The sequence below is a fragment of the Salmo salar genome, chromosome ssa02 (genome assembly GCF_905237065.1).
Source record: "Salmo salar chromosome ssa02, Ssal_v3.1, whole genome shotgun sequence".
NCBI lineage: Eukaryota > Metazoa > Chordata > Actinopteri > Salmoniformes > Salmonidae > Salmo > Salmo salar.
Window position 1 is genome coordinate 32,626,430 of NC_059443.1, and position 25,471 is coordinate 32,651,900.

Sequence of the window (25,471 nt, forward strand, 5' to 3'; positions counted from 1 at the left end):
AAGACACATAGCTGATATTTGCCATGAAGGACCACTGACTTCTCGAGGGGCAGCACGTGGGGTCCGGAGATGGAGTATCGGTAGACGAAGGTGAGGAACTTCTGGAAGACGGTGAAAAAGGGCCAGTGGGAGAGAACACACACGCTCTTCTTCACCTGCAGGGTGCGGTTGGTGATAGGCCGCCGGTCCACCACGCTCACCAGGCCCAGACGGACGCTCTGCCGCTCCGAGAGGCACTCCCGTGGGAACGCCTCGTAGAACTGGATGGCAGCACCGTAAACCTGGGGCGGGAAGAGGAGACACGGGACTGTTAAAAATTAAGGATTCAGCTAACGCTAGATGCTTTGAACTGTGTAAACAGATACTGTGAGAAATAGTGGAGGTAAAAACATTTTATTAAACTGTGAGCGAGTTCATACTGAAGTCATTTGCATCTCAATGTTTTTGTTGTTTTTATAGCTTCTTGCTGCTGTCGCAGATAAAGTCTATACAGTGGGCCAATTTAAAACATGTCATTGAGGTAGGCAAGCATGATATTGAATAGCTGCATTGGTAAATAACTACACACAAGTCAAGCAACAAATAGTTGGTATTTATCAACATTAGAACACTAGGATTTGTCAATGTTCATATATCACACTTGATATACATTTCTTTGTGAGTGTGTATTTCTGAACCTTGTCAGACACTGTAGGTCATGGCATTTTGTGGAATTAGAAATATTTCAGTCCATTTGGTTCTAGAATTAGATTTTGTTGTAGCAACCATAGAATTAGCAACATACACCTTACTGGTGGCCTCACTGATGTGTCATTGTGATGTCATCACTCATGATGCTGATTCCCTGATCATAATCAGATGAGTTCTGAGTTACCATAGTGATGATTATAGAGACAACCTTGAGACAACCTTGCTATAATAGAGACAACCTTGCTATTTCTGCAGATTTTTTTCAAGCTGATTTCACAAATTCATTGGACCCTCTGTTCAACAAAGCAATGAATCGACGACTAAGTGTGTGCATGTCCCGAAGAAGTGCAGATGCCACTGCCCTACTTCGGTAAACCAGCCAATACACAAGGCTGTGACCCTATCCCCTCCTCTCTTCTCCAGACCATTTCCGGAGACCTTCTCCCCTTCCTCACCTCGCTCATCAACTCATCCTTGACCGCTGGCTACGTCCCTTCCGTCTTCAAGAGAGCGAGAGTTGCACCCCTTCTGAAAAAACCTACACTCGATCCCTCCGATGTCAACAACTACAGACCAGTATCCCTTCTTTCTTTTCTCTCCAAAACTCTTGAACGTGCCGTCCTTGGCCAGCTCTCCTGCCATCTCTCTCAGAATGACCTTCTTGATCCTAATCAGTCAGGTTTCAAGACTGGGCATTCAACTGAGACTGCTCTTCTCTGTGTCACGGAGGCTCTCCGCACTGCTAAAGCTAACTCTCTCTCCTCTGCTCTCATCCTTCTAGACCTATCTGCTGCCTTTGATACTGTGAACCATCAGATCCTCCTCTCCACCCTCTCCGAGTTGGGCATCTCCGGCGCGGCCCACGCTTGGATTGCGTCCTACCTGACAGGTCGCTCCTACCAGGTGGCGTGGCGAGAATCTGTCTCCGCACCATGCGCTCTCACCACTGGTGTCCCCACGGCTCTGTTCTAGGCCCTCTCCTATTCTCGCTATACACCAAGTCACTTGGCTCTGTCATATCCTCACATGGTCTCTCCTATCATTGCTATGCAGACGACACACAATTAATCTTCTCCTTTCCCCCTTCTGATAACCAGGCGGCGAATCGCATCTCTGCATGTCTGTCAGACATATCAGTGTGGATGACGGATCACCAGCTCAAGCTGAACCTCGGCAAGACGGAGCTGCTCTTCCTCCCGGGGAAGGACTGCCCGTTCCATGATCTCGCCATCACGGTTGACAACTCCCTCGTGTCCTCCTCCCAGAGTGCTAAGAACCTTGGAGTGATCCTGGACAACACCCTGTCGTTCTCCACTAACATCAAGGCGGTGACCCGATCCTGTAGGTTCATGCTCTACAACATTCGCAGAGTACGACCCTGCCTCACACAGGAAGCGGGGCGCGTCCAATCCAGGCACTTGTCATCTCCCGTCTGGATTACTGCAACTCGCTGTTGGCTGGGCTCCCTGCCTGTGCCATTAAACCCCTACAACTCATCCAGAACGCCGCAGCCCGTCTGGTGTTCAACCTTCCCAAGTTCTCTCACGTCACCCCGCTCCTCCGCTCTCTCCACTGGCTTCCAGTTGAAGCTCGCATCCGCTACAAGACCATGGTGATTGCCTACGGAGCTGTGAAGGGAACGGCACCTCCATACCTTCAGGCTCTGATCAGGCCCTACACCCAAACAAGGGCACTGTGTTCATCCACCACTGGCCTGCTGGCCCCCCTACCTCTGAGGAAGCACAGTTCCCCCTCAGCCCAGTCAAAACTGTTCGCTGCTCTGGCACCCCAATGGTGGAACAAGCTCCCTCACGACGCCAGGACAGCGGAGTCAATCACCACCTTCCGGAGACACCTGAAACCCCACCTCTTTAAGGAATACCTAGGATAGGATAAAGTAATCCTTCTAACCCCCCCTTAAAAGATTTAGATGCACTATTGTAAAGTGGTTGTTCCACTGGATATCATAAGGTGAATGCACCATTTTGTAAGTCGCTCTGGATAAGAGCGTCTGCTAAATGACTTAAATGTAATGTAATGTAATGTAATGTAATTATTAGTGACACAGATGTTCTGTAATAAACTTTTTCAGTTCTGTTTCAAATTAATGCAAATTTGAGAGTGGTCTTGGCTGAGAGTTGCTTAATTTTGTCCATACAAAGGAGAGAGAAGGCCCTGACTCTATGACCCAAACAGTGAAAAACCCTCAGAAGGCAGAGAAGGATGTAATGAATCGTGGACGGAGTGCGTCTGTCCCTCGAAGAAGGGCAAGATCGGTACATTTTAAAAAAATCATATGAAAATGTTGTTTTCATACGATAGCCTAATCTCAGATTTCTTAATCTGATGCCATATACTAATCATTCTTGATCCATGTCATGTTAATGGTGATAAAACATGTTCTATTTTCAGCAGGACGAGAAATCTGTTTGCCGTGAGAGAGGCAGATCCAGGATCAGACGCCACTGCCCAATTTTGGTAAACCAGCCCTTATATTCATTGGTTAATACAGTATGGAGGAACACTGACATTTTCTGAAAAGTTTTTTTATACCCGTTCCCACCTCAACTTTCAAAGTAGGCTAACAGTTATTTCATTGTCTTAAAAGATTCAAACAAAGAGAGATGGCACTGACTCTGTGTCCCAAACAGTGGACTACTCTCAGAACGCAGAGAGGGACGTAATGACTCACGGATGGAGTGTGTCATCGATCCCTCAAAGAATGGCAATAACTGTGAGTTAAAAAAACATACAAAAAAGCTTTAAAAACATGCTACCCTAATCTCAAATTCTTAATCTCATGCCATATGCCAATCAATCTGGAACCAGGTCATGTTCTTGTTAAAATGATGATTGAAACCTTTTCTTTTTTCAGGAAGACGAGAAAACTGTCTGCCGTGAGAGAGGCAGATCCAGGACCAGACGTCACTGCCCAACTTCGGTAAACCAGCCCATATATTCATGTATTAACACTGGCATTTACATTTTTTCAGATCTGTTTCAAGTGAAGGCAAATGTGAGAGTGGTCTTGGCTAAACTCTCCATATAGGCCTAAGTGTTGTTCCATTTGCCCTAACAGATCCGTACACAGGAGAGAGACGGCACTGACTCTGTGAACCAAACAGCGGAACACCCACAGAAGGCAGAGGGGAATGTAATTAATCGCGGACGCAGTGTGTCTATCCGCCCAAGAAGGCCAATAACAGTGAGCAAAAAATATATTGTCAAAACACTGCAGCCTATTGTCAGATTTTCTGATGCCATATGCATGATTATATGGAAACCTTTTATTTTTTCAGGATGACAAGAAAATGATCAGCCATCAGAGAGGCCGTTCCAGGACCAGACACCACTGCCCAACTTCGGTAAACATTGGCATTTTCTGATTCACTTTTCTGCTCTGTTTCAAGTGAAGGCAAATGTGAAAGTGGTCTCGGCTAAATTCCCATATAGGCTCATAGTCTTTCATTTTGTCTTAACAGATCCATACAAAGGTGAGAGATGGCACGGACTCCCAAACAGTGGAACCTGCACTGACTCCCACTGACTCCCAAACAGTAGAGCACCCCCAGAAAGCAGGGGGAGATCACATGAGGAAAAAACAGGACCTAACCCCTTTTGAACAGAAATGTAACAGAATGTTTAAGAGCGAGAGGGAGTGGTTGGAGGACAAGAGGAGAGAGATCAGAAAGAGGGAGATCCTATGGAGACAGAGAAAACTGGAAGTAGAGGGAAGATACCTAGCCAAGATGGAGGGATTGCTAGAGGACATGGCTTGGCGAGTCCAGGCATTGGATTTGTTCACAGAGAAAGATGGAGAAACAAAGAGTGGTCAATCAAAGGTGAGCTTTAGTGACTATTTCAGCACTATAATGTTGTTTCTACTATCCTTCTGTTGAGTAAACTATCATCTTTTCAACGTAGCCATTTTAGAACGAATACAGTAGTAGCAGTAGTACAACTAAACATGGATCAGTAGGTATACAAGTATTTTGTTATTGGAGTTAAACAATACTTGTTATCTTTCTTAGAAGAATGGCCAGGTCCCCTTGTGGACAGGACAGTACAAGGCAGGGGATAAGAAAACATGGTTTGAGAGCAAGGCTGAGAAGAGCAGAAAAGGAAGGATAGGGCACAGAGAAAGGAAAAGGAAAGGGGAGGGGGGTGGTGATGGAGATGATTATGGCGCAGGGAAAGAATAAGGGGGTGGTTTGGCTTGATATAGGTCTGAGGAGGGTCTGGAAACGGTTGAAGAAAGGGGTCAGGTTCATCCTGGGCGCATCTTACTAGGATGATATGATTTACCTTTTGGAATAAACTGAGCTTTTATTTGAAAATGTTTTGCTTGTTGTCTGGATTTAATATGAATTAGGAAACTTTACTATTACGATTATCACTGTTACTGCAGGCATCATGGATGGAGTGAAGTATTTCAATGTCTGACAAATAATGACATCTTAAGTTATTGTCATTTGTTGAAATTGACTGAACCGGTGACTTGCAATGAGCTAAAATAGATACATTCACCTGATATACATTCACCTGATATTATACAGAGAACCTTCCTACACAGCTTAACACATAACCCAATGGATTCAACAGCTTAGCCACTGTGCAGTGTTAGAGTGTTGGAGAGCGTGTGTGAGAGGGAGGCAGGCAGGTGGACCCACCTTGTCGCCACAGGCACTGGTGAGGACGAAGGTAGAGAAGACAGGGAGCTGGTACTTGGTGTTGAGGGGCCAGCTCTCCACCGTCACACCCATGGGCAGACAGAACATAGGCACAGACTCTGGCAGGGGGAACGACTCCACGTCCGCTTCCGGATACCGACTGATCAGACCTGGGAAACATACACACAGAGACAGACAGTTAATAAAAATACCATTTTGATTAGTGACTACAGAGATACTTTCATTTTTGGTAGATCTTTCTACTTCTAAATGTCTTTAATTATGAGAAAGTAAGTCAATAGGCCTTCTCTGTTTACAACGTCACATATGGCGACGCAGCAGAATGAGTGCTGTGATACCATCAGAATGGAACAGTCTACACTCACCTGCTTCATAGACTAGGGCGTTGGCTTTGGCTACAGCTCTCTTGTAGCACAGGTATAAGGCTGGACCCCACTGTGGAGCCAAATCAGCAAAGCACAGTGAGAGAGAGAGGGATGGAGGGCGAGCAAGAGAGATTAAGAATTCAGTAAAAAAAAATACAGAGTAGAAAAACAGAGCGCTTCAAACCCACTATGCCAGTGTTGAGGTTCTTCTCCACCCGGCAGAAGGTGTGGGGTGCCACCTCCCCCTTGCTGGGCAGCAGGAGGGAGATGTCTGTGACCCCCAGGGTGTGGAGGGCCTGGGACTCTGGGGCCCGGCGGTAGGTCAGGAAGGTGCGGTGGGTGGCGGGCCCCCCGGAGCTCAGGCTGGCTGAGCGGCTGTAGGGGGTGGTCTCGATCACATACCAGCCCTGCTTCACCACCTCTTTGCCCTCGTACAGCACCCTGGGGGCCGGGGGAGGGGACAGAGTCAGGACAATGAGTCAGTCAATGTCACTAGTTATACAGTTCACAGAAACCAATTTCTATCACTCATTCAAGGAAAGCTTTTCTTTTCATGTTTAGAAGACATCCCACACTTTGTCCAGAATTAACGTATCATGTGACATGCATAGCTCTTTCATTAAATAATCTATGGGTATATAGACAATTACATTTTGCAGTCATGTATGGCTTGGCCAGACATGCTTAATTGAATGATTATGGCGGTTTAGGGCAACATAGCAATAGCATACAATAAAACCTTTGTGGTCAGACGTACATGGTTACAGCATGCAGTATGTCGATAATTGCATAACGCAAATTCAAAGCATTGCTATGCATTAGCTACAGTATGTAAACTCCAAGCACCATGCATAGCTTTACATTGATGTTGTGGCTAATGTCTGTGACTCCAGCACACATTAGAACAGAATGGTCATTTTTTTCATCACTGCTGGAGTGTCTCACCCGAGGTCGAGGATGGGTGGCTTGTCATGCCCACGGCGGTAACACAGGTACATGTGGGGGTTGTTGATGAGTCCGGCGCTCAGCTCGGCCGGGTGGCCCCCCTGGGTCTTCTCGATGCAGGTGAAGCCCTCGGGCACCTCTTCCCCCAAGCCCCGGGCGATCACCGCCAGGTCTGTGACTGGCTCCACCACCCGGCACCCTCTCTGCTGGCCCTCTTCGTCCAGTGGGGCCGAGCCCCCCGGAGCCAGCCCTGCCACCACAAAGTAGTCCACTAGCTGGGGACATTTCTCCTCCGTCATGCCGCCTATCTGCCAACTGCTGTGGAGAGGGAGGGGGAGAAAAAGAGAACGAGAAGTAGAGGGAGGGGGAACCAAGGTGAGATTGTGCAATCTCGTTTATGTAAACAGACAACTGGCTGAGCAGTTGATGAATAATGGATTTCTTCCTTCTGACAATCTTAGAGAAACAAAACCTTATTATCCAGACAGACAATATTTGGTTCTCATCATTGGCAATAGATCAACAACCAGGACTGTGATATCAATCTCATTGCATGTGGATGCACACGCATTCCCACACATAAATATTTATTTTTGACTCAAAAGCCTTTAGTCATTCTCATTTCATACAGATCTGACCGGTCTGAGAGGTAGTCTGAGGGTCAACAATAAGCTGCTAAGTTCTGCTGAGAGGGGAGATCCCACCAATTACCACTCATCCTCTCCCCATCCATTGGTTAATTTCAGTATACATGGCAACTAAAAGTTGGATTTCATATGCATCAGGAAATACAACAAGAAAACAAAACAATAAATGTGATACAGTTGGCAAATCAAGAAAGTTCAGAAGTCATGGATGGTATCAGGCTTGTTGTTGCACTTCAGATGGTCAGCGGAGGTCCGTAGCCTCAGCAGCATAGAGCACACCCCTCCATTACCAATTTCCTCTCCGTCGGTTGGGCTTCGTAGATAAGCCTAACCCTACCTTAACCCTTTGTAGATACCACTCCTGCTACTGGCGCACAGGCTCACCATACATTTTGTGACAGAGTAGTGGACAATCTATACTACTGCAAGTCATCTCTGCTAATGCAGTCCTATTTGCTTCTGCAGTGTTGCGGCATTCAAAGCTAGCTATTTAAAGCTAGCTAGATAGCTAGCTAACATCGATAGTTAGGTAAACCAAACTAACCAAACAACAGATACGTCAAATCTAATTAAAAACTGATTTAAAAAAAAAAGCGATTCAGAGAATTATTAAACAAATAATGTGGATGAAAAGTCAATCATAAGAGGCCATTCACATGAATGTAATTTTCCCCTCTGGATTCCCTCTCCAATCATTTCAGAGGGAGCATTACTGTCTAGAACAGCATGTATTCAGGATGGATAGGCCATCCTCACAGAGCGGATGAGTCGTTAAGTCACGACTGCTAGGAAGACAGGACAGTGTGTGTTGGGTTTTTATTTCCACTGTGCTTAGTTACAAAATGAATGTGTGATTAAACTAAAAGTGCACTGAAAGTGGAGGGGAGGGTTGGAGGGCATAAAAATAGGATGCTGTTGTGTCACAGTCAGTAGAAACTGTACCAGTAAACCCCTCTTATGTAACCTAGGCTCTCCCCCTCTCTCTCTGCAACCAGCCCAATGTTTTTCTCTTGTTCTTTCTAGTCGTAATAGGCTTAGGATGACTGGGGGTTTGCTTTGCGCTGTCAATCTGTTGCTCTCTGATAAGGCACGGATACAACTGCTTTTCAGGCATTTCCAGAACGAGAGTCATAAGATTGAACAGAGATTAGGCTAACGAAAGTTGTAGCCTGCTACCGAGTATGCTTGAGACTAGTAGCCTACTGTATTTAGCACATTAATGCGTAATACATGCCTAGAGAGTGAGAGAATTACTAAAAGGGCCTTCAAAAAGTGAGAGTAGAGGAAATCGATGCAGGTTGGGCTCCAAAGGTTATCTGGCAAACAGGAAGTGGCCACTGGCAGCCTGTTTCCTGTTATATTCCAAGAGTTCATCAGTACCTTCCTAGTGACACTTCTCCAGGGGGGAAATTATGACAGGACACAGGAGGTGATAATATACAGTGAGCTCCAAAATTAAAATGTTTTGTTGTTTAACTCTGTACTCCAGCACTTTGGATTTTAAATGATACAATAACTATGAGGTTAAAGCGCAGACTGTCAGCTTTAATTTGAGGGTATTTTCATCCATATCGGGTGAACCGTTTAGAACTGTTTGTACATAGTTCCAGCATCTTAGGGGACCAAAAGTATTGAGACAAATTCACTTATATGTGTATTAAAGTAGTCAAAAGTTTAGTATTTGGTCCCATATTCATAGCACACAATGATTATATCAAGCTTGTGACTAGACATTTGATGGATGTATTTGCAGTTTGTTTTGGTTGTGTTTCAGATCATTTTGTGCCCAATAGAAATGAATGGTAAATAATGTAGTGTGTCATTTTGGAGTCACTTTTATTGTAAATAAGAATAGAACATATTTCTGAACAGTTCTACATTAATGTGGATGCTAGCATGATTACGGACAATCCTGAATGAATTGTGAATAATGATGAGAAAGTTAGACACACAAATATAATACCCCCCCAATAACTAACCTCTCCTGTTATTGTAATGTTGACAGGTTAGCACGTCTTCAGGGTATGATGATTGTGCGTCTAACTTTCTCACTCATCGTTATTCACGATTCATTCAGGATTATCCGTAATCATGGTAGCATCCAAATTTCATCCAATTTATAAACGATTCACCCGATATGTATTAAAATAGCCTCAGTCTGCAGTTTAACCTCAGTTATTGTATCATTTCAAATCCAGTGCTGGAGTACAGAGCTAAAACAACAAAAAATGTATTACTGTCACAAAAGTTTGAGCTCATTGTATTATTATCTTATGGAAATGTCAGTGCAGAATTTGATGCAAAACAACCACACCAGTGTAATGGATGTGTTAGATTATAGTACAATGGTACTATAATAAAAAGGCTTTGTCCTGCTAGGAACTTATCAAGGACACTGAACCTCAGGGTTTTCCAGAAATTGCTGATGTAGGCTAATAATTGTTGGTTCCCTTTTCATAATACCCTATGTACATGGTAACGTGCACTCTCTCTCTCACACACACACACGCTTGCGCTCGCGAATGTACACACAAACACACACACACACACTGGAAAACCCCTTTTGAGAACAGAATTGCCCCAATGTCCAACATGTCTTAATATTGGTCACAATCCTTGCGACTGCAAGTCATTTCAATATCTTTGTCAACATAACTGAGAAATGAATTCATTAAAACTGTCAGTGGTTTGAGCGAGAGAGAGAGCAAGAGAGAGTGAGAGAGCAAGAGAAAGAGCGAGAGAGAGCGAGAGAGAGAACGAGAGAGAGCGAGAGAGAGCGAGCTCTGGAACTAGAGCGCCCACATCCTGACAAGAGGCTTTTGAAGTAAGAAACCCAGTGCATCATAGATCTAGAATTGAATACGCCATATTTAGACAAGCAACAAGAGCAGTAAAGGCCTTATTCCCCAGAATTATGACGTGTCTGACAGTGCACGTCAGCCTGGAAGCAGTGGACCACCCCCATGATCACACGAGCTGACATCAATGTGAAGTATTGGACCATGGCCTACTATGGAATGGGAGAAGTGGAGCTAAGAAGAGGGGTTGTTTTAGTCTGTCATTCTGATAGTTCTTTCCTCCCTGGCACTTCATTGATAAATCAGACTGATACCAAGTGCGGACGTCAAGGACTAGAGTTGTGCATCCCTGCTTGGTTGAACTAATGTCAGAGTTTCTGACTCATAAATAACATCCACAGGCATACACAGAAATGAAATAATATTCAAACAAGTTGAGCACATGAATTCGGGTCGCTACCCACATCTCCATCTAGTCTGCACTGCATCTTGAACTTGCCAGCCAGCCTCTCCCTCTGGCTGTTTTTTCAGATATAATAATTTACTGATGTGATTATTCAGTGGGGTGATACAATACTTAAACATACAAAATCAAAGTCTTGTGTGCACCCTGAGGGTTCACCAAGAATTCATTGAGAAACAGTGGATTATGCAATTTGTCGAAATAGGCACGCTAATGCTCGGAAACAAAACTGCCATTGAAAGCCTTCCAGCCACTCACATCATACCTCAACCTCCTCAGAACAGTAGCTTCAAACAAGCAGGAAATAAAAAAAGCCACAAGATATTTAAAACAGGTCGTGGGTTTGGTTCTTCTTTTAATTCACCTGCTTTTGTTGAGCACCAGCCAGGAAAGGCTTGAATATATATTTCCACAAGATTATAAACCTCTAACGCAAGCTACTGAGGAATGAGTCATCGCAATGAACGTTTGAGGAAAGGAGAGATTCTCTACCTTACGTAGGTTAAATCCCCATATCAGTCAAATATAGCAGTTAGTTATAGCTCACTGTGTATGTGTGTGTGAATTACAGAGTAGCCTTGCCTCCAACCGATTGAGAAGTGTTATTTCTGAGCCAGTGTAGTGACAACAGTCAACCCGCGCCCCCACATCTCTCCAGGTGTGAGCTCGTGATAAGAACACCCCAAATGGACAAGGAGAGCTCTGTTCAGGCTTGGCAGCTAGACATCCTGCCCCCGAACTGGCAGACAGGCCCTCTCACTCTTCCTATACAGCAGGTTCTCAAACTCCTGACATGTTTGAGAATGTGTGAAATGATGTGTGTGAAGAGGGGCTACGCGCATCATTTCACACGTGGTATTCCTTCATGGCTTTGTCAATAACACCCTCGAAAGTACAGATTTTTACTTTGCGTTATGGAATAGCTGGGGCAACATTTTGACATTACAAAATTGTGGAGATTTTTCAAAAAAACTCCCAGATTATTTAAAATACTCACCACAGCACTCACAAAATGTATTGTAAATACAGCAGAATGTACAGTGCTAACAGCTGTTACAAATACTTGTATCTTGCAACTTAATACAAAACATTCTTCCTCAAAATATGCTTGCCAGCTGATTTACCTGTCTAAACAATGCTTAAGATAAAGTTGTTAGGGATGAATGCTGTCCAGAGGCAGTGCCTTTGTGCTTGTCAGAATGCTTCTGTTCGTAGCTGGCCTTCAACCAGAGCCACAGCTAGTGACAGAGGAGGTATTCAGGGTCGCTCTTCCCAGTGAGATGATGCTGGAAGTCAGCGACGGGGAGAGAGATGCCTGGTAGCTGGTACAACCACGCCCACACCAACTCAGGGGCTTCGCCACAATACCACCCTAAAATGGAGGCCCGGACGGCCCACAATGCTCCTTTTGTGTGCATGGGGCAAGCATGTGATGACGTTAAGAGGGGAAATACATTCACACACAGAGAGTGAACAGAGTGAGGCCCAGAGGGGAGTACTGCACCACAATGATCATTTCACAAGCTCACCACAATAAAATAGCATTATCCAAAGTGTTGACAGTGAGAAAAATCCATTATCACACACTGTTTACCAAAGACCACAACTCTGACTTAACAGAGCTGCCAGGAGAAAAATGTAGGCCTAGAAGAGTGATAGTGGAACCTTCCATTAATGTGAACATAACTTGAAGGGTATGATGATTAAATACTGTAGTGGTGGGGGGACAAATCCTTCTCTGTCCAGTCAGCATGTTGTTATGAAGGTGAACTTGGCCCATTAGACCACTAAAGAGAAGGCATGACCTACACCAGTGTTTTTGGCAGTTATCAGGATTCGACAAGCTATGCTTCTCGGAGTAAGTGCTTCTTAACTAAAACTAGCACTAGAGGGTAGACTAAAATTGGTGTTAGATCAGATGTACGAGTAAGTGACATCTCATGGGCCAGTGCCAGTCCACAGTCCAGGGGTTGAGAAAAACGTATTGACACCTCTCTAGATGACACATGAGTCATGACTCAGCAAGGGGGGGGGCTACCTAATAAGCTTCATGTGGACACTGTGTTTAATTTTTAATTCATCACTTTGTATTCAGCAAGTCAATAGTAAACAGCATGCACCACGTGTTGTTCTATATTTGACTCGGGGATTTTCAAAGTAGCTCTTAAACATTGTCTCGCTGATGTTGCAACACAGGCTGGCAGAACTTAAGGATCAGGGAGCAGGAGTGTCTTTGATGTGGATAACTTCCAGAGTTGCTCCTTGATAATGCTTTGATCAATCTAAATGCCATCCACAATTCAATTGAAGAAACTTGATACATGCAACCACAGTGGGAAAGGTTAGTCATTTCAGTGGGAAAGGTTAGTCATTTCAGTGGGAAAGGTTAGTCATTTCGCTTACTCCAAAAAAACACGACTAGGCCTACTTGGTCTCAATTCTCAACCTCAAACAAAAAGTATTCCTCTGCTAGTCACTCTCCTCCTAATCACTTTCCTAGGCCATAAACTAAAAGGGGTCAAGAACAAAACCAACACTGAGCCTCTCAGGCTGCATGGTCCCCTGACCACGTCACAACGCAACATTGTCCAGGGTGTCTGAATTCACCCTGGTAATACCTCAGGGCAAGGAAGACACACCACTCTCAAGACCACAGAAGATTCTAATAACAGTTCTGGTTGGTTCACCCAAAGTCAGAGAGCCAAACAGATTCCGGGGCCTCGGTGGCCCTAACACCAGGGTTCATGCCACCAGTGCTGTTAATTCCGCTCCAGCAGCGTCCATCGAGCCACGTGGCTGGCACTGTCTCTGACTGTCAGCACTCCTTAGAAATGGTTATTTCAAACGACGCTTCTATTTAAAGCCTGCTCAGAGAGTCGGTTCTCCCTCTCTCTAATAAAGAGACATGCTTCAGACGGCTTCAGCAGCACTCGTCTTCTCTCTCTGTTGTTGCTGAAGTATTAGAATTCAAATTCAAATGTCTCCTGGTATTGGTGTGATAACTGACTAGCACTTAAACAGCAGCTTTTCAGGATTTCTGGAAAACTGTCTCCCCTGGGCCTCGTCAGAATTTGAAGGATTAGCCTATTACAGTGGACAATATATTCCCTGACGTTGAACGAGGTGGACTACAGTGAGGGAAAAAAAGTATTTGATCCCCTGCTGATTTTGTACGTTTGCCCACTGACAAAGAAATGATCAGTCTATAATGGTAGGTTTATTTGAACAGTGAGAGACAGAATAAAAACAAAAAATACAGAAAAACGCATGTCAAAAATGTTATAAATTGATTTGCATTTTAATGAGGGAAATAAGTATGTGACCACCTCTCAATCAGAAAGATTTCTGGCTCCCAGGTGTCTTTTATACAGGTAACGAGCTGAGATTAGGAGCACACTCTTAAAGGGAGTGCTCCTAATCTCAGCTTCTTACCTGTATAAAAGACACCTGTCCACAGAAGCAATCAATCAGATTCCAAACTCTCCACCATGGCCAAGACCAAAGAGCTCTCCAAGGATGTCAGGGACAAGATTGTTGACCTACACAAGGCTGGAATGGCATACAAGACCATCGCCAAGCAGCTTGGTGAGAAGGTGACAACAGTTGGTGCGATTATTCGCAAATGGAAGAAACACAAAAGAACTGTCAATATCCCTCGGCCTGGGGCTCCATGCAAGATCACCTCGTGGAGTTGCAATGATCATGAGAACGGTGAGGAATCAGCCCAGAACTACACGGGAGGATCTTGTCAATGATCTCAAGGCAGCTGGGACCATAGTCACCAAGAAAACAATTGGTAACACACTACGTCGTGAAGGACTGAAATCCTGCAGCGCCCGCAAGGTCCCCTTGCTCAAGAAAGCACATATACATGCCCGTCTGAAGTTTGCCAATGAACATCTGAATGATTCAGAGGACAACTGGGTGAACGTGTTGTGGTCAGATGAGACCAAAATGGAGCTCTTTGGCATCAGCTTAACTCGCCGTGTTTGGAGGTGGAAACATTATGTTTTGGGGGTGTTTTTCTGCTAAGGGGACAGGACAACTTCACCGCATCAAAGGGACGATGGACGGGGCCATGTACCGTCAAATCGTGGGTGAGAACCTCCTTCCCTGAGCCAGGGCATTGAAAATGGGTCGTGGATGGGTATTCCAGCATGACAATGACCCAAAACACACGGCCAAGGCAACAAATGAGTGGTTCAAGAAGAAGCACATTAAGGTCCTGGAGTGGCCTAGCCAGTCTCCAGACCTTAATCCCATAGAAAATCTGTGGAGAGAGCTGAAGTATCGAGTTGCCAAACGTCAGCCTCGAAACCTTAATGACTTGGAGAAGATCTGCAAAGAGGAGTGGGACAAAATCCCTCCTGAGATGTGTGCAAACCTGGTGGCCAACTACAAGAAACGTCTGACCTCTGTGATTGCCAACAAGGGTTTTGCCACCAAGTACTAAATCATGTTTTGCAGAGGGGTCAAATACTTATTTCCCTCATTAAAATGCAAATCAATTTATAACATTTTTCACATGCCTTTTTCTGGATTTTTTGGTTGTTATATTCTGTCTCTCACTGTTCAAATACACCTACCATTAAAATTATTGACTGATCATTTCTTTGTCAGTGGGCAAACGTACAAAATCAGCAGGGGATCAAATACTTTTTTCCCTCACTGTATAAATGTGGCTGGCTGGTGCAGTGTTTGCTTGTGTTTGAGGCTGTGTGAGTGTGTGCATATAACTGATATTCATGCATTTCCCTATTAAAACTTGACATCATTTCTCCTCTTTGTGCTGCATAATGCAGCATACAGTAATCCTACATATTACACACGGTATGAGGCTTAAGTGATGCTCTGTTTTGAAAACAGTCATTTACACTGCGTTAGCCATAGCTAGTGAGGAAAAGATACAGGATGCAAGTGAAAAGAGGAGACATCCATCGCAGATGGCTACATAGTCTTGACATTGGCCGTTTGCCAATGGAGCTGAAGGCTATAGAGCTGTTCTCAGAGCTAATCAGAGTGTACGCGAGTGCAGACAACCCAACAGTTGCAATACAGGGCTAAGCATTGTGAACCAGGACAGTGTATAATGATGCTGTTACAGCAGTACAAAGGAGAGATTCTTGGACAGGTGACAGACTGACTGTTACTAAGCCTGTTTCTTCAACAACATCAGGTTTGCTTTTAGGAGTGACCCTGTATGAGAGGAGAGGGGTTGACACGACACACAGTTTCAGGCTAACAGAGGAGTTGCATGAGTTTCAACGGCCTCCCAACCTGACTTTGTTGTGGAGAATGGAGAGAGGAATAACAAATAGGCTGCACCTAGACTCCAACAGAAGTAGACCCAACCTGCATAATCCCACAAACCTACTCACATTATATTCTCCCAACACTACCCCCACTTCCTAATCTGATATTCAGTAGTTGGATGAAATGCCACTTCCTCACACTGTATTATTTCTTTCTGGCAGCTGTGACAGCTGCCTAAGCACTTTCAACACCCTCATTCCTCTTTTCTTATGATGACGAGGGAGGGCCACACACATCTGGGAAGGACTCTAGCCTTCCCTCAGAATCAAATCAAATTTTATTTGTCACGTGCCGAATACAACAAGCATCACCGTGAAATTTTATTTTACCTTTATTTAACGAGGCAAGTCAGTTAATATCATATTCTTATTGTCAATGTCGGCCTAGGAACAGTGGGTTAACTGCCTTGTTCAGGGGCAGAACGACAGATTTTTAAATCAAATACTTATTTATTTTTAACCTTGTCAGCTTGGGGATTTGATCTTGCAATCTTTCAGTTACAAGTCCAATGCTCTAACCACTAGGCTACCTGCTGCCCCACTAAAATGCTTACTTACAAGCCCTTAACCAACAATGCAGTTCAAGAAATAGAGTTAATAAAATATTCACTAAATAAACTAAAGTATAGAAGAAGAAAAAAATTAAAAACAAAAACAATCAAAAAGTAACAACAAATGTACATAACAATAATGAGGCTATATACAGGGGGTACCGGGTCAATGTGTGGGGGTACAGGTTAGTCCAGGTAATTTGTAAAGTGACTATGCATAGATAATAAATAGCGAGTAGCAGCAGCGTAAAAACAAAGTGTAGACAGTCTAATTAATTGTTCAGCAGTCTTATGGCTTGGAAGCTGTTATGGAGCCTTTTTGTCCTAGACTTGGCGCTCCAGTACCACTTGCCATGCGGTAGCAGAGAGAACAGTCTATGACTTGGGTGACTGGAGTCTGACAATTTGTTGGTCTTTCCTCTGACACGGCCTAGTATATAGGTCCTGGATGTACTGGGCTGTACGCACTACCCTCCTTACGGTCAGATGCTGAGCAGTTGCCATACTAGGCAGTGATACAACCGGTCAGTATACTCTTGATGGTGCAGCTGTAAAACTTTGAGGATCTGGGGACCCATGCCAAATCTTTTTTGTCTTCTTCACAACTGTCTTGGTGTGTTTGGACCATGATAGTTTGTTGGTGATGTGGATACTAAGGAACTTGAAGCTCTCAACCCGCTCCACTTCAGTCCCGTCGATGTGAATGGGGGCCTGTTCGGCCCTCCTATTCTTATAGTCCAGGAGCTCCCCTGAGGGGCCCCAGTGTTGAATCAGCGTGGCAGATGTGTTGTTGCCTACCCTTACCACCTGGGGGCAGCCCGTCAGGAAGTCCAGGATCCAGAGGGAGGTGTTTAATCCCAGGGTCCTTAGCTTAGAGATGACATTTGTGGGAACTATGGTGTTGAACGCTGAGCTGTAGTCAATGAACAGCATTCTCACATAGGTGTTCCCTTTGTCCAGGAGGGAAAGGGCAGTGTAGAGTGCAATTGAGATTGCGTCATCTGTGGATCTGTTGGGGCAGTATGCGAATTGGAGTGGGTCTAGGGTTTCTGGCACGATTATGTTGATATGAGCCATGACCAGTTTTTCAAAGCACTTCATGGCTACCGATGTGAGTGCTATGGGGCAGCAATAATTTAGGCAGGTTACCTTTGCTTTCATGGGTACAGGGACTATGGTGGTCTGTTTGAAACATGTAGGTATTACAGACTTGGTCAGGGAGAGGTTGAAAATGTCAGTGAAGACACTTGGCAGTTGGTCCGTGCATGCTTTGAGTACACGTCCTGGTAATCCGTCTGGCTTTGAGTACACGTCCTGGCTTTGTGAATGTTGACCTGTATAAAGGACTTGCTCACATCAGCTATGGCGAGTGTGATCATACAGTCGTCTGGAACAGCTGGTGCGCTCATGCATGCTTCAGTGTTGCTTGCCTCAAAGCGAGCATAAAAGGCATTTAGCTCGTCTGGTAGGCTCGCGTCACTGGGCAGGTCACGGCTGGGTTTCCATTTGTAATCCGTAATAGTTTTCAAGAACTGTCACTTCCGACGAGCGTCAAATCCGGTGTAGTAGGATTCAATTTTAGTCCCGTATTGACGCTTTGCCTGTTTGGTGGTTCGTCTGAAGACCATGCACGGCAATAACATAGTGGGATTAGCGTCTGGATTAGTGTCCTGCTCATTGATAGCAGCAGCTCTAGCCTTTAGCTCGGTGTGGATGTTGCCTGTAATCCATGGCTTCTGGTTTGGAAATGTACGTACGGTCACTGCTGGGACGACGTCGTTGATGCACTTATTGATGAAGCCGGTGACTGAGGTGGTATACTCCTCAATGCTATTGGATGAATCCCGTAACATATTCCAGTCTGTGCTAGCAAAACAGTCCTGTAGCGTAGCATCCGCATCATCTGACCACTTCTGTATTGAGCGAGTCACTGGTACTTCCTGCTTTAGTTTTTGCTTGTAAGCAGGAATCAGGAGGATATAATTATGGTCAGATTTTCCAAATGGAGGGCGAGATAGAATGTGTGACACTGGGTCATAAAGCAAGGGTCAGTGGTTTGATAAACTTGGTGAGGAATGAGGCCAAATTTCACTATTGAGATGAAATGGAATATGGCTGCTGGCTGGTATGATGACATCATACAGACACCTTCCCTGTAATAGCCAAATGAACATGTCTCAAGACTAACCCTGGTTCCTCCTTCTAAACATTCCGTTTCCACTTCATTGTTATGACATTCGACATGGACCATTATATTTTGCATTAACTTACAGGCTTTTATGTAAATGCACTAGTGTGAAAGGTTAAGCAGAAACATACGCAATCCCTCATGCACAAAGCATAGCCTACCTCTGCAATGAGATATGATGTGAAAGGGAACTGGGAGTCCTGGGAGATAGTGTAAACACTAAAGGTGGAATGCTGAGGAGAGTAGGTAAGAAGTGAGGGACAGACTGTTGGAGACTAGGCTATAACACTTCACGATCAGACTATACTTTGAGCATTCAGGTTCTATTCAGAAATTGAAAAATCATAATTCAAAGTAAAAAGCAACCTTCAATTGTGGAATTAGAATTTCTTGACTAAATTGAAATGTAATTGACCCCCAACCCTAGTGGCCAGAGAGTTATGAACACTGACAATGTGTTGCTTTGAGGTGCCTTTCTTCAAGAAACATTCCCCAGCTGTAGCAAACCCCTAACAAGAGGTGACAGGTCCCAAGTGTGATCACAATCTCAGGTATCATGCAGACAGACTACTGTCTACTGACATGAGGAGGAGGAGTCTGTGAAAGAACACTGGAGAGCCATAGTTAGCAAAAGCTGATAAGTAGACCTAAATGAGGACTGCAAGTACCCTCCGGAAACTATGTCCCAAATTCTACTACTAGGCTACATTGAGTGCTTTAGATGCATGGGGTTTTTGAGAAAGTTCTCATCATGCCTTATGGGTTTTGCGGCGATGGGTGGAAACATAGTCAGTAGACTTTTAGTTGTGTCACAAAAAGACTTCCCAAAGAAACACACATTTTCCTGCATGACGTTGTTCATAATTGTATGGGTAAACGTCATTAGATGCTATTCTTTATGAAGATCCCAAACTAGGTAGAGGAATTAAGATGGTACTGTACCAAATGTGTTTTGCTAAATCAATGCTGATTAATTAGTTGGCGCATGGTTAACCTAACACTAGTGGAAAATGAGTGACAAGTAAGTGGTGAAGATATGGAACAATCAACAATGCAAGACTCCGTTGTCTATGCAGAGGAGTAGCTAAGTAGGCCAGCCAGCAGCGAATAGCAGTTGTAACATTACTCATTTCATGTCAGGTAGGCTCAGTTCCTCTACTACTTAGAATAGCTTATCTCCAGTTTAGAAATTAGTGTAAAGAAACGTATGGTCTAAACCATCTGTCCAACCTGTGCCCACAACATCTATAGATACATTTAGACAGCGTGCTTCTCTGTGCGAGCTCAGTACACCACAACAAAGTAGGCCCACACATCTACAGCTTATTTTACCCCTACATAAAAATCTAGGTGTGTCAAGTTGAAATCGTATTTATTATATTTTGTCTGGAATTGAGTAATATGTAAGGAATGAAAGGGCAAGAATGGATGGTGAGGATTACTGACAGCATGTCGATATTGAGCTCAGGGGTGGCAGGTAGCCTAGTGGTAAGAGCGTTGGGCCAGTAACCAAAAGGTTACTAGATCGAATCCCCGAGCTGACAAGGTAAAAATCTGTTGTTCTGCCCCTGAACAAGGCAGTTAACCCACTGTTCCTAGGACATCATTGTAAATGAGAATTTGTTCTTAAAACCTGTTGGGGATAGGGGGCAGTATTTGCACGGCCGGATAAAAAACGTACCCGATTTAATCTGGTTACTACTCCTGCCCAGTAACTAGAATATGCATATAATTAGTAGATTTGGATAGAAAACACTAAAGTTTCTAAAACTGTTTGAATGGTGTCTGTGAGTATAATAGAACTCATATGGCAGTCAAAACCCTGAGACAAATCCTAACAGGAAGTGGAAATCTGATGTGTGGAATCACTTCAAACCTTTGCCATTGAAACACACAGGGACTTTTTAATCATTTAGCACTTCCTACGGCTTCCACTAGATGTCAACAGTCTTAACAAAGTGGTTTGAGTCTTCTATGGTAGAAACTGACCCAAAGAGAGGCTTGGGAAGTTGGTCACAGGGGGAGGGCCATTACTACTATGACGCGGGCGCCCTTGGGAACCCTTTTGTTCCGAAACGTTTAGTAAGACAATGCAATCGTCCGCCTTGAATATTATTGAAGCTCTGGTTGAAAAAGGCCCTAAAGATTTATGTTATACAACGTTTGACATGTTTGAACGAACGTAAATATATGTTTTTTGCACATTCGTGACGACCAGTACATTATGAGTAGCCTTCGGAACGCGCTAACAAGAAGGAGCTATAGGGACATAAATTATTAACTTTTTTGAACAAAACTACATTTGTTGTGGACCTGGGTTTCCTGGAAGTGCCTTCTGATGAAGATAATCAAACGTAAGGGAATATTTACAATAGTATTTTTGATTTTAGATGGTTCCAAGATGGCGCTAACATGTATCGCCTAGCCTATTTTTCCTGAGCATACCACGTCGTTTATTGCAAAGTGTGATTTCCCAGTAAAGTTATTTTTAAATCTGGCAATGCGGTTGCATTCACGAGATGTTAATCTATAATTCTTTGAATGACAATATTACATTTTAACAATGTTTTCGAATAGTAATTTTGTAAATTGTAGCACTGCTTCACCGGAAGCATTTGAGGGAAAATATTTTCTGAACGTCACGCGCCGATGTAAAATGCTGTTTTTATATATAGATATGAACTTTATCGAACAAAAAATGCATGTATTGTGTAACATAATGTCCTAGGAGTGTCATCTGATGAAGATTGTCAAAGGTTAGTGCTGCATTTAGCTGTGTTTTGGGTATTTGTGATGCATCTAGTTGCTTTGAAAATGGCAGTGTGATTGTTTTTGGTAGGGTACTCTCCTGACATAATCTAATGTTTTGCTTTCGCTGTAAAGCCTTTTTGAAATCGGACGACGTGGTTCGATTCAGGAGAGGTGTATCTATAAAATGGTGTAAAATAGTCATATGTTTGAGAAATTGAAGTTTATAGCATTTATGAGGTTTTGTATTTCGCGTGATGCGATTCCACTGGCTGTTGACTAGGGTAAAGCGTCCCACGTTCCCAGACAGGTTAACTGACTTGCCTAGTTAAATAAAGGTTAAAATAAAATAAAAATATGACATGTGCGAATTGTTATTTTAACAGGGGTTTGTAACACAGTAATGTTTAAACATCAGGAACAGATAGTGAGGCCATGCCATGAGACCGACACTATACACTGAGTGTACAAAACATTCCATGACATAGACTGACCAGGTGAAAGCTATGATCCCTTGTTGATGTCACTTGTTAAATCCACTTCAATCAATGTAGATGAAGAGGAGGAGACAGATTAAAGAATTTCTAAGCCTTGAGACATGGATTGTGTATGTGTGCCATTCAGAGGGTGAATGGGCAAGACAACATCTGCAGAAACATGAAACAGAAACATTGTAAATGGGCAGAATATCCAAACGACCTCATTGCCAAAATGATAAGATAAATCAAAACAATGACAGACTTGGGGCAAGATGCATGATGCTGTCAAAATAGTAACGTTATGGCATTGAGAGTATCATTCTTTGAGGTATTCCCCACTGGCAGAGCACCCACCCAAGGCGAGTGGGACCCATGGGCTCAGAGATTCTGCCGGCAAGGAAACTTTATTTTTATAGTTATTTGAGCTTAAAATTAACATTTTGGGGATCTTCATATTTATTGAACCTTTATTTAACTATGCAAGTCAGTTAAGCAAATTGTTATTTATAATGATGGCCTACACCAGACGACGCTGGGCCAATTGTGCGCCGCCCTATGGGACTCCCAATCACAGCGGGATGTGATGCAGCCTGGATTCGAACCAGGTACTGGAGTGACGCCTCTTGCACTGACATACAGTGCCTTAGACCGCTGCGCCACTTGGGAAAATATATATTTCTAGGATTTTCAAAATACTTTGAATATTATTCATTTCCATGTCGGCTCTATGCCTGGAAATGCCCTTGTCCCGAGCAAAGAATACCAATTTCAAACTCTCAACAAAAAAAAGTGTGTTTAAAATTTGAAAAAAATCTGTCAAAACTGTGATTCTTAAAAGATGTGTCAGGGGATTTGGTCAACTGTCAGATTTCTCTAAAATCCTAAATTAATCAGGAATGAGCAGGGTCAGCATAAGGACCCCTTATTCATATCCTCATTACTTGTAGTGCAACAAGACCACTCATTGTCTGTAAAGTTATCAACTTTTGATAGGTTTAAACAAACAATATTGGAATCACCATGGTCAGAACCATAAACTGTCAACTGCATCTGCCTGATGAACAAAGAATATGAGTTTAAATACACTACACTTAGGTTTTAGAATCATAAAGCAACTGTTGAAAAACAAAATTGATACTGTCTGTGTATATACCACTTCAATAAAGATAAAATGTACTATTTTTGTCAACTATTTTTGGCAAATTCCATCAGAATGCCTTAAGATCTGATAGAATGGTTGTTTTTAAATAGGGTATTTTCAAAGGAATCATTCTATATTTTACAAACGTATTTAAATAAAAATAAAAATAGTTAAGAGAAACAAATGTCTGTCTTGAGTATGTGTTGTCAACTCCGTCAATGATTGAAGTCAATATTTTTCCTGGTCAATATTCGGAATAAATATTGCTCGAACCTTGAGGGGCCCACGAAACTGAGCTACGCAACTGGTATTCCCATATCGTCGTGGAATATGAAGCGTTTGCAGTATGTATGCTGAATACTCAAGCAGAAACACGATAAATGCACATAATGCATTTTCCTAATCCACAAAGTACCATGAATGGACAACACAGTATATGAGATAACCAACGTAGAGAAATGCGTTTCAATGCAAAGCGTGATGCACGCGCAGTACAACATGAAATATCTTTGATCAATGTCCGCGCTGGCAACATATTTTAACTAGGGGCAGGGAGCACCAGGCGATGTAGTATTCCTACCAACCTTTAATTGCTTCAAAATCCGTTGTACCATATACATTTGGGTCAGTGCTTGGTACCACTCATTGGATCACGACAACAGCCTAACGTTACACACAGAAATAGCCTGTTACTGTTGTATCGCTTCGCACATTAGCCGGTTAGCGCAGCACTACGGCCACAGATACTTTGGTATAATGGTTAACAGCTATTATTGTGGGTTTCGAATAAAACAAACCGAGAGGGGATTTGAGTTTGAGTTGTCACCGCTGGCGTACCATACCTGAATTGTGTGACATTATTAATCCAAAGCAGATGCAAGCATTAGCTAGCTAACGTTACTTAGCTTCCTAGCAAGCTAACAAAATATTGTGGGGACACTACCACTATTTAACTAGTAATCTATTTACCTTGTAATCCTTGCTGGCAGTTCCGATTGCTCACTTTGGATATCATCCTGCTTAGGTCATATTTAGACATTTAACGTCCATGTTTGCGGTCGTGTGCACCATAGAGTCGGTTTCTAATTCTGAGCCAGTGCAGATGTCTGTCGTATCATTCCGCTTCTTGCTGGCCGGGAGGTTAGCTGCCAACAGCTCCTGCGGTCGAGACGGGAAACTAAAACACTGTCGTACTTCCAGTGCCACAGACAGAAAGAGCTCTCAGAACACAGAGAATTGCGCCTTGGTAGTGCGCTACTATTTCACTAATACATACAAACTAGTTTTAATTTGTTTAACTCCCTGCCGTCTATTGTTATACATTTTAAAACATGGTTTGCTGTGGCAATATTCATTATAAAACTAGAAAGGAAATTGCGAGAGTAAAAACAATTGGTGGACACACCCGCGTGCATGCAGCTGTTGGGTTTTGTTTACAGCTGTCACTGTACTGGAGACCAGTGAATCTGTTATGACAACGCGGATGATAATAATACAATATAAAACCAGCCTTTGACAGGATTTTTTTCTATGCTTTATTTTTTGCAAAATAATGTGAAGGTACAAATATTTTCTTGTTAGGTTTAAGATGCACAGTGGTTTAGGAACATTATTTACAACATCGATGGGTCCCCTGGATATTACAAGTTTAAAATAAACATTTAAATGTAACTACTCTGAAAACGCAAAATACATATGGTTTTGAACCTAAACATGAAGCAAAAATGTTTACTACAACCGTAAAATACACTGAACAATAACACGGCCATCTGACTGAGCCCTATCACACATAACTTCACTGTTCAACAGCAACCCCTACTGGCAGTGTTATTGCCGTGCATGGTCTTCAACTACAACGTTATTGCCAAACAGACAGATGCTGAGAGATCAATGAAGTTGTAAGCGCAGCCTCCTTGTAGTCCTAAAAATCGGAAATGAAACCTGAGGTTCGTTCAGCCGTTTCTATGGAGGAAATGAATGGGGTTTGGGGATAAACGCAGCAAATAAGGTCTGAGGTAAACACATGCTTTGATGATTTTCTATGCTTTGTTCAATGAGATGTCTATCAACATGACCTTTATGAATTATGAACCCTTATTGTGATTATTTTGATTACATAAATAATTCAAAATTCACAAAAAAGTAACTTTAGGTGATAAAGATGATCTCATAGAACAAAACATAAGATCTCCTAAGCCTGTGTTCTCCACAGACCTTATTTTTTGTGTTTATCAAAACGACCACATTACTATTGCTTTCTATAGACATGACAGCTGAAGTATCAAATTGCAGCTGTGAAGAATTGCCAGGATGTGAGACAAATTCACTTAGTATAACTAACTAATACAGAGGGGGAAAATATGAGCAAATATTGCTCCTTTTCTCAGTAAAAAAACTGCAGTTTTGGATACACATGATAATTTTGGGCTCCCGAGTGGCGCAGTGGTTTAAGG

General features: G+C 43.2%; 1 protein-coding gene and 1 long non-coding RNA gene across 7 annotated transcripts in view; one reads left to right on the forward strand and one right to left on the reverse strand.

The window, feature by feature from the left end:
* The window catches only part of LOC106580258 (DENN domain-containing protein 4B), a 40,014-nt gene extending 15,596 nt beyond the window's left edge, over positions 1–24,418 (reverse strand). For 2 of the 5 annotated variants that reach the window (XM_014161096.2, XM_014161101.2), the window contains exons 1-6: positions 23,988–24,417; positions 6,692–7,009; positions 5,935–6,187; positions 5,747–5,816; positions 5,361–5,530; positions 40–281 (exon numbers count right to left, since the gene is read on the reverse strand). In XM_014161096.2, the coding sequence (XP_014016571.2) occupies positions 40–281; positions 5,361–5,530; positions 5,747–5,816; positions 5,935–6,187; positions 6,692–6,990 (1,034 nt within the window). In that variant the 5' untranslated portion in view covers positions 6,991–7,009; positions 23,988–24,417. Of the gene's footprint in view, positions 1–39; positions 282–5,360; positions 5,531–5,746; positions 5,817–5,934; positions 6,188–6,691; positions 7,010–23,987 lie in introns of those variants that run through there. The other 3 variants (XM_014161081.2, XM_045702510.1, XM_045702530.1) reach the window with 3 other exon arrangements.
* On the forward strand, positions 2,615–4,264 carry LOC106580281 (uncharacterized). Of its 2 annotated transcripts, none has more exons than XR_006760745.1 (8): positions 2,615–2,661; positions 2,853–2,966; positions 3,103–3,168; positions 3,342–3,424; positions 3,566–3,631; positions 3,770–3,895; positions 3,990–4,055; positions 4,173–4,264. It is a non-coding gene; the product is annotated as an uncharacterized lncRNA (long non-coding RNA). The 2 variants fall into 2 exon arrangements; XR_006760746.1 differs by having other exon boundaries at positions 3,106–3,168.
* Positions 24,419–25,471: the final 1,053 nt, after the last annotated feature.